Consider the following 14,082-nt stretch of genomic DNA (forward strand, 5'->3'; position numbering starts at 1 on the left):
CGAAGAGATTCTGTCTCTCTGAAGGGAGGCGAGGCTGGTCAATGCACGTGTGTGGGGGAAGGGCCACACGGACCTATGAGGGGCCCCTGCCCCCCACCTCTGATTACAGATGCTCCCTGAGCTTTCAAAAGCCCTCAGGATGCCCTACGCTCCTGGAGCGCAGGGAGCAGGGAGGGCTGGGCTTATTCCCCTCCTGGGTAGTCCTCACACCGTAATGCCCCTCAAGGAGGGGCAGTGGGGCTGTTCTCAGACAACCTTGGGCACCAATGGCCACTTCCAACCAGACCTGTGGCTTCTTTGGTGGCCCCTAAGAGGCCTGGCAGCCCTGGCCCACCAGCTCTTCAGAGCTGTGGGCCCTCCACATCCTTCTGCACTTGCCAGGTCTGTGTTCAGCCAGGCCACAGCTGGGCCCCCACCAGGCACAAGGGAGGTCCTCAGGCATCTGGGGCCCAGGTGGTGACTGGCAGCAGCGGGAGTTCCCAGGCGGGCCCAGCACCTACCCGCAGGAGAGTTCTCCATCACTTCCGCCTGGTAGGTGCTCTCAGTAAAGAGGGGCCGGTTGTCATTCTCATCGGCGAGAAAGATCAGCAACAAGTCAAAATCCTGTGGGAGGCACCATGGAAGAACGGGTTGTGGGCCAGGTCCTAGCAAAGTGCTCCAGTGGGAGGAGCTCTTGGAAGTCAGAGGGGGTCAAGGTAGAGAGGTAGATGATGAAAAAGCCCACGCCACGGGTCCAGAGACCTGGGTTCAAGCCCCTGCTGTGCTATCAGTTCACAGGGTAGCCTTAGGCAAATCTTCCCCCTTATCTGGGCCTCAGTTTTCCAATCTGACAAATGGGGATCTTAACTCCCCCACAGAGATGTTGTGAAGTTCCCAGGAGAATGGATGTGAAGGATATTTAATCATGCTCCACCTCATGGTGAGGAAGGCCTTCAGTCAGGAAGATGAGCTTTAGTTTCCAGGCTGGCCTGGCGCCCTGGTCAGCGTTCATACAAACTCTCACCCAGTGCTGCCCTTCATACCTTTCAAAAACCACAGTTAGCATCCTCATCTCTGAGAACCTCCCAGTACCCCGAATGCGTCTCCGTTGCAGAGGTGGGGGGACCAGGGCTCGGGGTGGGGGGTGACTATTCAAAGCCATATGGCAGGTTAGCAGTAGAGGGGGGCCCGGCCTCCACGCTCCCTGATTCCCACCGCTCAGTGCTGCTGCTTTCCAGGTGACCCAGGCCCTCCTAAGGCACAGGCAGAGGACAGGGAGTGACAGCAGGAGAGAAGAGGGAGGTAGGAAGTGAGAGAAGAAAGGAAAGGGAGGAGCCCAGGATGAGAGACGCCAGCAGCCTGTGAGGACCTCCAGCCCGAAGTCTCCTCAGCCTGTACAGATGCAGCAACCGAGGCCCAGAAAGGGCTAAGCCATGCAGCTGGTCAGAAGCAGAGCTGAGATGAGCCGGGCCCTAGGGCTCCTGGCCAGGGCTCTAAGCCCAGACCTCATGGGTGGGAAGAGGGCTAATCCCTACCCCACATGGACTGTTTTCGTCGCAATGCCCACGTCCTCTTAGTAAAGAGAGCCAATTGTTTGGCTTTTGAGGGAAAAGCCGCCTGGAACATGCAACCCTTTCAGAACCCTAGAGTATGTGCTTGTGAGTACACTGCCTACCCACCCCACCCCCCCCGCCCTGGCAAGATATCACTGTCATGTGTGCCCAGGTAGTAGTGGTTTAGTGAGAAATGATGATAGCGGCTGTTTACCAAGAGTTTGCCATGTGCCAGGCACGGTGCGGAGGACGTTACAGATATTGGCTCCTTCAAGTCCTCTCCATGACTTTGGGGTAGGTGTGTGTCCATTTTGCAGAAGAGAAAGTGGAGGCTCAGAGACACTGACTTACTAAAGCCACATACCCACGGACAGGCAGAAAGGGGGTTTGAACCCAGAAGTTGCCCATTCTAAAGCCTGTGCATCTAACCCCGGGGCCATGCCACCTGGGTACATCCAGCACCAGCCCTGCTCCCCAGCGTGCCCTCCAGCCTCACCCTCCTGGCTATGCGTGGATTCTCTGGGTTGTCCTTCACGGAAATGGTCAGCTTGTATTCTGGGATCCGCTCGCGGTCCAGGGGCCGGTTCACAGTGACGATCCCTGTCTGGGATGTAGAGGCTAGTGAGCTGAGCAGTGACCTCTCTCCCACTTTGGGCTCTGGCTCACAGAGGCCCAACTGCTCCACCTGTAGGAGTGGTTATGAATGATCTCCCCAAATCGCCAAAGATATGGTCTAGAAGGCCAAAATGGGCCAGCAGGGTCTTGTCAGGGCAAGAGCTGCCTAAAAGGGATGGTCCCTCTGAGGACCGAATGGTGTCAGCAGCCGGTAACACTCCAAGAGACCAAGTGAGAACTTCTTGGTGCATGCTGGTACAAACCAATGGTACCGAAGCTCTGGTCCCATCCCTGCACGTGACACGCCTTGGGGTGACAGGGACCCCAAAAGTGGCTCACTGAGGAATCCAAGATTCCATGCTTCCCACTGAGACCCCCACATCCCAGTAGAGGGTAGAGACTTGAGGAGGAAGTGGAACCAACAGAAGCCCAGACAGCAGAGTGGAAAAGCCCCTAGGGCAGGGTCCTGTCTTTTAGGAAAAATCCTGGGGGCTTCCCTGAGGTCAGACCCATCCTACCGTGGCATTGATGGAGAAGGCCTGCTCTCGGTTGCCTGCTGTGATGTTGAAGGTGAGGAGGGCATTGCACCCACTGTCAGCGTCACTGGCCAGGATGCGGGCGACAAAACTGGAGACGGGGCTGTTCTCACTGATGGTGATGTTCATGGGCAGGTTGAGCAGCACAGGGTCGTTGTCATTGATGTCCAGCACCCGGATCCCCACCAGCATCTGGGGCATGTCAGGGCGGAGAAGGAGGCGGCGGTGGAGGAGGAGGACCAGGAGAAAGGGGGGCCCAGGGGAGACGGAGGAGAGAGAGGAGGTAGATAAAGGGACGGTGGACGTGGCAGCCGAAGAGGAGAGGGTGCAGATGGAGCAGGCCAGCAAAGGGGTGGTAACTGAGTAAGGAAAGGTGCAGCTGGTCATGGGAGGAGAGAGGAAGACAAAGAAAATAACAAAAAAGGCAGGAGGATGAAAATGAGGGTAAGAGGGAAGCAGAAAAGACGCAGAGGCAGAGGCGGGATGGAAACAGCAGAGTGACAGGCGCGGAGGCTTGGCTGACAGGGTAGCCTCCCCGGGGAGCTCCGAGTGGCCGTGGCTGCCAGGCCCCAGATTCAGCCTCCACGGGTGAGCCCCAGGAGGCACTCGCAGGTCTGTTAGGGGCCCTGAGGGCCTGGACTGGCTCCAGAGCAGCCTGAGGCCACCCTGGGCATGAAGGTGGCGGTGTTTATAGGCGTCTCTAAGGAGAGGTCAGGGGGTAGGGAGGTGAAGCCAGCGCAATGGGGCCCCCAGACTCACCGTGGAGCTGAGCGGGGGCACCCCTCTGTCTCGAGCACAGATGGTCAGGTTGTAGAAAGCAATGGTCTCCCGGTCCAGCTCCACTTCCTTCCGGACCCGCAGCACCCCCTCCACAGGAGAGATCACAAACTCCCCTGGGTGTCGCCCAGGGGAGGCCAGAGTTAGCTGAGAACGGCCAAGAGTGGTGCACAGCTGAGGCCTCTTCCCGCGTCCTCTAGTGAGCCTTACTCCCCAGGGCTGGAGACAGCTGGGGTGCGGGCCCACCAGCGCCCCCCGCCTCAGATCCTCATGGGACCTGCCAAGGGCTGGGACGTGCAGGAGGCGGGGAGCAGATAACAGCTAGGGGTACAAGCGGGCAGGGCCCTACTCATGCCCTGATATAGCTGAGATTCCAGGCCAGGGGCCCACCTTTGGGTGAGACGGTCATGTTGAAAAAGTGGGGGCTCCCATTCCACACAAGCGTGCTCTTTTCCACCACTGTGGATCCGAAATCAAATAATGAAGGTGTCAGAAACTTTGTCATGTGCAATCCTTTCCAGATACCACATCTTGTAAAACAGGATATCGGGGAAGGGCAAAACTTACTCCAAAGGAACACTTGCTAGTCGTGAGGCGCCAGGGCAGGAGGGAGTGGGAGGCTTTGAGGACAGGGAAGCCCCCAACGGCCTTCCCTTCAGCCTTGTACGGAGCCAGACGGAGCACAACCAGGGCTCTGCCAGGCCTGCGGCCACCCCGTGGCCCCTAGTTGGCCCTGATTTCCTTTCTTTGAGGTTGCTGAGGCCCCTCCGCTGGCCCTTTGGCTTCAATCCTGGTCTCGGCCTGGCTGAGGGGCCAGGTGTCTGAGAGTGTCTAGAACAAGAACCTCAGATGCTCAGGCTCTGAACCAGAAGAGACCTCAGAGACCATCCCGTGTCCTTTGGAAAATGAAACAGGAAAGAAGGGGGGTGACTTGCTCAAGTCCCCACAGCAAGTAAACAACAGAACCCAGGGTTCTGCATCTCTGCATCCATGAGACTTACCACTCAGCGCTGACCAGGGTGGGAGGGGTAAGGACAGGGAGGGGGTAGAGAGGAGAGCAGAGGGGCAGGATGCCAGGGGAGCAAGTGGGGTCCTGGTTGGATGGAAGCGCTCAGGGGGCTGAGGAAAGCGGGGAAAATGAATGAGGGAGGAGGGGAGAGCGTCAGGAAGAGGGGGTCATCTCTATGCACTCCTCCAGGAACTGGGAACAGGGAGAAAGTTACTTCCTTCACTTTCCCTTTTGACTTCTGGGGGAAAAGGCTCAGAGCAGGCGCTGACTTGCTCATAGACACACAGCACACAAGGGCACAGCAAGGACAGAGGCCCAAGCTCCCCAGCAATTTTCTCTGCCTGCTTCTACCTGCCTCACAACCCCCTGCCCCCTTCTGCCTACACATCCTACCTCGCAACGCCCTGCCCCCGGCTCCTACTGCTCTGATTTACCAAAACAGCCCCTCCACAGCCCCCCTGCGGCTGGGATTTCCCACCTGCCCTTCCGCTCCCAGCAGCCCTATACGCTACACCCTGCTTAGAGGGGCAGCAGCTGCTTGAAGCAGGATTTCCTGAGCCTGATACTCCAAGGTCTCCAAAGAACAGGGGATTCCCTTTCTAGGGGTTTCCCAGCCCTGTCTCAGCCCCTGGCCACGTGCAAGCAGATGGCCAGCTGCCTTCTCTCCAAAGCCAGCCGTGCCTCTGAAGGACGGGAAGAGGTCCTGAAGGCTCAGGGGAGCAGGCCTGAGGTTCTGGGGGCTGGGCCCAGGCTAGACCCCCACAAGGTCAGCTCACTGGGGGAAATGGACAGGTCAAAGGCCCCCACACTGAAAATTACCCTCCTCAGCAGCTTGCCCTGGGGCCTGCACCTCCCATCACTCCACTCCTTTTGGAAATAGAGGGTTAAAAGCTGAGGCTTTCCATCAGTCATATCCAGGTCTGCACACTGACTTCGTTCCTATGTGCCCTTGGGCATGTGGTTAAATCTCGCTTGATGTTCTTATCTGAAAAGTGGGCTAAAAAAGTGGCGTGTCGCAGGGCTGGGCCGGTGCTGGTCGAGGCCCAGTTCAGCTCGTGTGTGCTGGACCCACGGCAGCTCTCTGTATCATTAAGGGCATCCTGAAAGGGAGCCCGGGCACCCCTGTGAAGGAGCTGGGGGCTTACATGGAAGACGAGGATGTAAGAAAGCGGTCCAAGGAGTGGACCTGACCAGAAGGGGCCGCTGGAGGTTCTGAGAAGGCTGGGGCTGGCTGGAAAGGTGCAAGTGACACGGCCTGTTTCCCAACTGCCCTTTGACCACGTGTCTCCTTGCAGCTTAGTGGGGCTTGTAAGAGCCCAGGCAGCCCTGACGTCTCCCCACCAGCAGGAGCCCCCTCCAGGCGCAGGCTGCAGTGGTGGGGAGGAGACCTTGAAGCTGGGTGGCTTGGAGCATATCCTTTCATCCTCAGTGTCGCTAAACTGGCTCTCCATGGAAAACAGCCCTGATTTATAGTGTTTGTCAATTTTTCAAATTCCCAACATGGTATCAGTGAACCCGGAGGTGAGAAGAGTGGTGGGGAGTGGATGTCGTGACCCGTGCAAGCCGCTCCGGCAAAACACTAGGTCATCCGCTCCACCCCGCCCACCCTCTGCTTATCGCCTCTGGAGCGGGGGCAGTGCTCAGTGATCCCCAAGTTATCCTGGGGCTCTGAATGTCTACTCTTCCTTCCCAGGGGGAGGGAAACCCAGGCTGCGTTAGCCTGGGGAAACTCCTGGCCCCTCTGATTCCTCCAGGGGCCTGCCTCTCTGCCTGCCCCTCTGAGGCCCCAAGCTCCTAGGCTGGCCCTGATGTGTACATTTAACGAGGCAGGTTCTGCTCAGGACTGCAAAGGCCTGTGGCAGGGAGCCATCTGCAGTTTGCTGGGCATGAGTGTGAGCCCTGCACTCTGGAGGTGGGTGCAGAGAGGGCTCCTTCCTGGGAGGGGGCTGAACTGCCCACCCAGCACCCACCTGTCAAGCAGGCTTTGGCATCCTCCCGAACAGGAGTGGGACTCCCATGAAATGACACAACCGCTGTGTGTGACAATGGCAGAGGAGAAAGGCCCATGTGCTGCTGGTTGCAGAGCAGGAAGGCACAGTGCTTGGCCAGAGAAAGGACTTTTGGGATGCAAAAGGATGACATGTCAGAAAAGAGTGACCCACCACGAGCTCTGGACAGCAGGGGCTCCAAGTCTGGCCCTACAGAAGTAGTTGTTTTTTTAGCCTCTTAATTGAAAATTCATCCCAGGTTCTATAACCTCTCCTCTGTCTGCTGTCTCAGTGCACTCCTCTCATCTCAGGCCTTTAAATATCTCTGGGGTGACTACTCCCAAATATCTATCTCCACTGCAGACCTCTCTCCTGAACTCCTGGCTTGTATATCCAAGGCCTATCTGACATCTCAAACCTAACCTCACCCCCCGACCACCCCCACCCCCGCCCCCCCTTCCTGCTCCCGCCACAGTCCTCCCGTCCGCTAACAGCACAGCTGCTCAGGCCAAAACCTTGGTGTCGTCATCCTTGACTTTTGGTTACGTCCCACATCTGATCAGTCACCACATCCTGTTGGCTGTCTATGAAACGTACCAGTGCTCTCACCATCTCCAGTGCTGCGTCCCCGGTCCCAGCTGTGCATCTCTAGCCTGAGTGACCGCAAAGGGCTCCTACCAGGCATTCCTTAACCTCTATGGTCTGTTCTGAGCTGAGAAACTGGAGTGCCCCTGTTGAAATCTAAGTCAAATCACATCCCTCCTGTGCTCAAAGCCATTCCCATGTCACTCGGAGAAAAAGCCAAGTCCTCATAATGGCCTGCAAGACCCAACATCTGGCTCTGTTACCTCTCTGATCTCATCTCATCCTACTCTTCTCCTTGCTTGGCTTCATGCCAGCCACTGGGCCTTTTTGTTCCTCGGTGCGCAAGCCAGGCACAGTCTGACCTCAGGGCCTTTGCACTTGCTACTCCCTCTGTCTGTCATGCTCTTCCCTGGATGAGCATGACCCATTCCTCACCTTCTTCAGGTCTTTGCTCAAATGTCACCTCCTTGCACAGGTCTTCCTTGAGCACTCTTTCTAAAACTACAGCCTTCACCCTGGCACTCCCCACCTCCTGGCTTTATATTTTTCCACAGCACTTAGCACCTTCCAACAGACTCAGTCATCTACTTAACCAGCTATATTCATGGCCTGTATCTTCTAACTGGAACATATGTTCTATAAGGGCAGGGATTTGTGTCTGTTTTTCACCATTCTGTATCCTCAGCATCTGGAACGTGATCAGCAAATATGCTCAATAAATATTTATTGAGTGATCAATTAAAAATCAGGATGTCTCACAAAGGTTTGGATTTCCAGCATTTCTTTTAAAGATGGGAAGGCCTCCCCCACAGGCCTGCATTTCAACCTGACCACAGTCGACAGGAGCGGAGCTGCGGCTGCCACAGCCCCCACTACTCCCTATTCTCTTGCTCAGGCCTTTTCTCCCATGTGTGCTCCCTGCATGGCCCCAGCAGGCCTTGAGTTTGGAATTCCTACTCTACAAATATGAGTAAAAACTATCTTGAGAAATTGCTCTGGCCAGGCAAACTCAGTTCTTCAACTGAGGAGAACAGTCACGTTAGTTGTGAAAGCTATTAAAGGATGATGAAATGTGCAGAGAAATCTGGGTGCTCCTTGCACATGTGCATCTGGGGGTCCTGAAGGTCTGGGGCAAGGATGCTCGTTTTTCCTCTTCCCTGGAGCCTTTTCTCTGGGTATGATACAGGGGCATTTTCTATCAGATTCTCAAAGAAGTCTGTGACCTTCCAAGGCTACCAGCCTCTGCTCCCAGATTTCAGAGTGTTCTCACCATATTCCCGGAAGATTATCTCCATCACCTTACGGATGGGGAAACTGAGGCCTGGAGAGGGCAAGATCGTACAAAGGTGGGGCCAACTACCTTGAGACCTCCTTTCTCACCCTGCTCCTGAGTGGGGTCGGGGAGAGGCCCACTGGGTCGTGCCACACCCATCACCCAGCTCAGGCCCCACTCACCAAGAGGGTCTCCATCCACGATGCTGTACTCCACCTGCCCATTGGGGCCTGAGTCTCGGTCACGGGCCAGGAAGGTCCACACTCTGGGTCCTGGTTGGCCCTCAGTGACATCAAATGGCCCCTCATAGTCTCTGGGGAAGGTGGGCACGTTGTCGTTTATGTCATTCACGTTCACAAGCACCTGAGATGATGGGTGAGCTTAGTCAGGACCGCATCCCAGCCAGCCCTGTTCATCTATAAACTGGACCTGATAATTCTGCCTCATAGGCTGATGTAAGAATCATATTAATGGATGTGGGAGGGCCTTTGAAGCTATGCATGGGGATAAGATATTATTATTATTGTCAAAGTCTCTCTATGGGCATAATAATATTATTAATAATAATGCTATGAACTTCTATTTATCGCTGTACTGTGGTCATTTTATCTATGTACTATGGTATCATTTGCTCCTCCCACACGTTGACACAGTTTTTTATTATCCCCCTTTTACAGAGGAGGAAAGTGAAGCTCAGGGAGGTTAAGTGACCTACCCAGAGTCACACAGTTAGGAAGTAGAAGATCAGGAACGTGAACCCCTGTTGGCTTGACCAGAGTTTAAAGGGGAGGAAGGCAGGTGTCATCGTCTATCTGATAGTTGTAGCCACACAGAGAGGTTCAGTACTCTCTTCAAAGTCACACTGCAGGTTTGGGTGAGTTGCTGAGATCAGGACAGGGCTCATGGATTTAAGTGTTTCTCATGGCCAATCTTTCCCTACCCTGCTTCCCCACAGGAGCTTTCTGTGACCTGTGCTACCCCACCCCCAAGTTGGGGCTGTGTCCCCCCCACACACCCACCCACCGTGGTGGTGGAGGTGAGGCGATGGGACAAGACGGGGCACTGGTCCGTGGCAGTGACGATCAGGGTGTAGCGGCCATGGCTGATCTCGTAGTCTAGCTCCTTGGCAGCACGGATGACACCCTGTGGGATAAGGAGAGGTGGATCAATGAGTGGCAGGTCTAGGGCACCCTCTGACCATCCAAGGAGGTAGGTCCTGACATCCTGGCCATGATAGGAAGCCCCTGTTGTCCTCCAAACCAGGCCCCACTCAACCTTTTCATCCTTCCACACTGGCTGTCCCCACAGTTTCCTCCTGGACTCCGTCTTTGCTCTGCCCCCACCCCCAAGATGCTGCTGAGCTCCCCTCCAATCCCTGACCCTCTTCCTGGACCCCACCACCAGCTGCTGACCGTGTGCCTGTTGATACGAAAGGTGTCGATGATGTTGCCTGCAGCTATGGCATAGGTCACTGTGCCATTGGGCCCCTCATCCAGGTCTAGTGCCTGGATGGTGACGAGGCTGGTGTTGATTGTGTCTGGGCCCTCATCCAGCAAGATCTCGTAGTGGGGCTGCTGGAACACTGGTGTGTTATCGTTCTCATCCACGATGGTCACGTACACATGGGTGGTGGCCTGTGCAGAAGAACATAATCAGGTTCCTTGGTCAGCTGGCTAGAAGGTTTGAGGTGGAGCCAGCTGGATATATTCCTAGGCTGAACTTCCTCAGTGTGACCCAACATGGTGAGGGAAAGGGAGAAGGATGAGAGTGAGGGAAGTCACAGGCTGATAGAGGAATCACAGAGGCTCCACCAAAAGCCAAGCTGGGTAACTGCGTAGGTCCAAGATGGCACTTGCACCACCACTCTTATGTCCATGCCCATGGCAGACATCACTAATCAATCACGGCACTGCTGAGATCAACCTCAGTATCCTTGTCAGCACACTGATCTAGTGATTATAATTGACATATGAGATGAATCCCAGTAAATGCCTCCAGCCCATAGGTTTGACTGGGCCAGGGCCTTACTGACCCTGGGCCTCTTTCCAGATCACAGAAGGCAAGAATGTGATGTACTCAGCCCACCCATTTAAGCTTTACCCATTGTTCATGTAAATGGAAACAATATCTATTTTCACCATTTTTGAGAGGAAGGACATTGTGTTTAGGGCAATTACATGGGCAGAATTTGTTGAGCTGTGAAAAATAAAGCTCACGGTGCATGACTTCACTGCAAGAACAATTTCACATCATGCCCTCCTGTGATTGGCCATTTTTGGCTGCTTGGTCCAGTCAGACCACAGGTAATATTCAGCCAATTGAAACTCAGCAAGCAGCACTCAAGAACCATTGAGAAATGGTTGATATGGCACTTCACAAGCAGAAGAAATAACTGGAAGAAAGAAAATAGCTATGGGTTGGTATTTTCTGTCCCTCAGCTGCCCTCCTCCCTTCTCTGTTTCTCCACCTGGGAGGATGTCCTCTGTGGACTGCCTCACCCGGGCTCCCTTGCCATTTGGCTTCCAGATGATTTGGGAGGTCCTGGCAGAAGACAGAAGACTCCCTCCTTTCCTCCCTGCAGTTCTGCCAGAGGCCTCCTCCTGCCTGGTGGCCCCTCTTTCACGGCTCTGACCCTCACTGGGCTCCAGTCACCTCACCCCTTCTTCTTGTCCTTCTGCACGCGGGGGTGGTAATGGCTTCCTCCAGTTTTTAGCCTACAGGTGCTTCACCAGCCCTCTGTTAACAGGCCCTCCATTACACTCTCTTCAGCTGAGCCCTTTCTGCGCGAGCCATCTGCTTCCTGCCAGGACCCTGACTCATGCAAACTGTAATTAATGACTAATACAAAATAATAAGGTTGTAACAACTTCAAAAACATCTGGGTAGAGAGAATATGACCAGGCCATTGCCAAGGGCAGGGAACAGAAAGCAGGTGGTGCAAAAAAGCTGGATGTAGAAAACTTGCATGCACATTTTGTTGGGTCTGGTTGGCTCTGGAACCACCTGTGGAAGGATGTACAAATGGACAGAACACCTGAACCCAAGAAGACTGTCACTGCCTCTGCGGAGGCCATGAATCCCCTGAGCTGCAGCTCTGGCAGTGGGGGGTGGGGGTGGGGACACATGTTAGGTGGTTGCTGGAACTGTTTCCAAAGCAGGCAGGGTTGGCAGCCTTGAGATGGGCTCTGTGACCTTGGACATGTCACAGAAGTCCTTTGGGACCTGACTTGTTCTTTAACATGCCTTCTGGCTCAGACATTCCGAGGATCTGGTCTGCCACCATCAATCTGAATCCCTCCTCCATCAGGGGGGTATTCCTCTGGGTCTTAGACTCTCAATGAATCTTCATAAAAATAACAATCACACAGAGAAGGAAAATGCATTATTTTTACATTTCTCAAACTTTCCCACTGGAGTGGAGAGGCAACGTGCCCTGAGTTGGGGAAAAGCCTGAAACATTTGTCAAGAATGAAATTCCTTTGAAATATCTCATGTTATCTTTGAAAGCTCATAAATTTTACAATCTTTCCCATAATGTGTCTGTATAGTTTCCATTAAAAATGGTGGTGGAGGCCCCAAATATTTGAGTAAAGATGGCTGTCAAAGAAGGCCCCTGCGTTCACCGGGTGGCGCTGCACACAGATCCAGCTGTGAGCACCTACCGTCGGTGAGGAGCCCAGCACGGCCTCCTCTTGAGCCCCTCCTGCCAAGCAAGAACACGCAAGCCCTGCACGGCTGGCAAGGGCTGGAGTCTAGCCTCACCAACAGGAGTGATGGTACTGATACTTCCTACTTTCCCAGACTCCTGGAAGTGGGTCTAGCCATCGTGTAGGCTGCAGGGGCTGGGAGTGGGGGTTCTAATAGGGCTGCCCCATGGGGCCCCTTCTCTCTGAGACCAGCAATGAGATTGGGAGGGGGAGGGGGGTCTGACTCCCCCTGGCCTCTGGAGTGAGGAGGACGTTGGTGCCCCAAAGGCCCTCTCAGCCAAGCCCTTCCTGCCCTGACCCTGGAGAATGAGTGCCTGAGGTTTCTAGACCACGCCCACACCTTAGGCACGGCCTCTGTGTCTCACCCTGACGCAAACCCAGGAGGCTCAATGGGGAGGAGTGTGGTGGGGAGGAAGGAAGTGGAGGGGAGGGGGACTGGACCCAGCTCAGGTGTTCTTGCCCTCTGGGAAAGGGGTTGGCAGAGCAGTTGCTCCCCTCCCCCAATCCCAGGCTCTCCACACCAACCTTCTAGGCCCTTGGGCAGAGGGAGTCTGGTTTCAAGGGTGGTCTGGGCACGGCCAGGGCAGGAAGAGATGAGGGGAGGCAGAGCAGGAGCTCCATGGTCTCATCCTTCAGTGACCCCACCTCACCTCCGCCAGAGGATGGCCAGGGTGGGAAGAGGGCCTGGTACCCACCTGGTTTCCATTGGCTTTGTACCTTTCCTGGGTGGAAGAATTCACAATTTGGCAGTATGAAGGGCCCTGGGCTGTCTCTTAAAGCAGGGTCACAAGATGACCAAGGACCTGGGTTATGTCCTGGAAATCTCTGGGGCTTCCATCGCAGGGGTATGGGACTCCAGGGGGACTAGGCCTATGCAAGTTCACCTAGTAATAGCACGGCACCCACCCTTCTTCTGTTGCAGCCTTCCCTGCCCTGGGAGTGAGGGTCAGGAGCTCTCAGAGAACCTCTGGCTTGGTCCATGGGGCACCCAGAATTCCTGGCTCCCCTTTTGTCTCACTATCCTGATTCCTGACCCACACGGACTCTGGCTGTACTCTGTCCTTCAGCCTGGGTGTTGCTTGTGAGCTCAAGATCCCTAATGGGTCACCGAAGCCCTTGGAAGCTTCACCCAGGCTGGGGCAAACTGGGTATAGTAGCTGTGCCCTCCCTCTCTCCCAATCCCTAGTCCTAGCCACTGTCACCTCCACTTCTATTTGGGAAATCACTTATTCATCAATACATGCATTCAGGTAAAAGTGTATAAAACATCTCCCCTAGGCCCAGTTTTGTGCCAGAGACTCAGAAACATCAGAGAGAGGCCCTGGTTCCCCAAAGCTCAGAGTCTAGCTCAGGAGGGCAGATGAGCCCGGGGAGAAGATCAGCTGGTTGGTAACCCCAGGCTTAGTGTGATGGCCAAAGAGGGTGTAGACTGGAGGGAGACCCTCAGGGGACATTTAGGGTACTCTGTGAAGGGAAAGGCCTTGAGTTGAGCCCTGAGTGATGAGAAGAACTTGGAGGAGCGGAGAAAGAAATCGCCAGCAGTGCCAGTGCTGGGTAGGGTGCAAGAGCAGAGGCCTAGAGGTGGGGGTGTGGGTGAGAGCATCCCGATGACATCTAGGGCACAGGGAGCAAGACAGACTGCAAGGCCAGAGGTGAGGCTGGGGCCTGGGCAAGAGGATCATTGATGGTTTTCTATGGGACACACTACCCGATGTTACACACACACACACGTGTGTGTCCTAGTATAGGAGTGTGCCAAGGCTGCTGGGGACTCCTGTGCCTGGGCCTTGTCTGTGTGTGTGTGTGCACGTGCACAAGGGTGTCGTGGGCTCTGGAATCTACAGTCAAGCCTGCTCCAACTCACCTGCTCTTTACAAAAGTTAGACTTCATCCATTCATCCATTCACTCATTCATCCCACTACTGGGAGTGCCTACTGCATACCAGGACCTGGGCTGGGCTGGAGGATGCCGGGTGCAAGCCCCTGCTGGTGGGTGAGGGCTGACAGAATCTATGATGATGATGTATCATGCTCACTTAGCCACAGATGTACTTCTCAGG

The 14,082-nt window shown here is 54.9% G+C and overlaps 1 protein-coding gene across 1 annotated transcript in view; it reads right to left on the reverse strand.

Moving 5' to 3' along the window:
- Nucleotides 1-144: 144 nt before the first annotated feature.
- The window catches only part of LOC130853933 (cadherin-23-like), a 429,317-nt gene continuing 415,379 nt past the window's right edge, over nucleotides 145-14,082 (reverse strand). Inside the window, exons 41-47 of the mRNA XM_057736393.1 lie at nucleotides 9,728-9,949; nucleotides 9,339-9,458; nucleotides 8,498-8,678; nucleotides 3,443-3,576; nucleotides 2,666-2,875; nucleotides 2,029-2,136; nucleotides 145-603 (exon numbers count right to left, since the gene is read on the reverse strand). Of these exons, the coding sequence (XP_057592376.1) occupies nucleotides 247-603; nucleotides 2,029-2,136; nucleotides 2,666-2,875; nucleotides 3,443-3,576; nucleotides 8,498-8,678; nucleotides 9,339-9,458; nucleotides 9,728-9,949 (1,332 nt within the window). The 3' untranslated portion in view covers nucleotides 145-246. The remainder of the gene's footprint in view (nucleotides 604-2,028; nucleotides 2,137-2,665; nucleotides 2,876-3,442; nucleotides 3,577-8,497; nucleotides 8,679-9,338; nucleotides 9,459-9,727; nucleotides 9,950-14,082) is intronic.

Source organism: Hippopotamus amphibius, chromosome 5, assembly GCF_030028045.1.
Source record: "Hippopotamus amphibius kiboko isolate mHipAmp2 chromosome 5, mHipAmp2.hap2, whole genome shotgun sequence".
NCBI lineage: Eukaryota > Metazoa > Chordata > Mammalia > Artiodactyla > Hippopotamidae > Hippopotamus > Hippopotamus amphibius.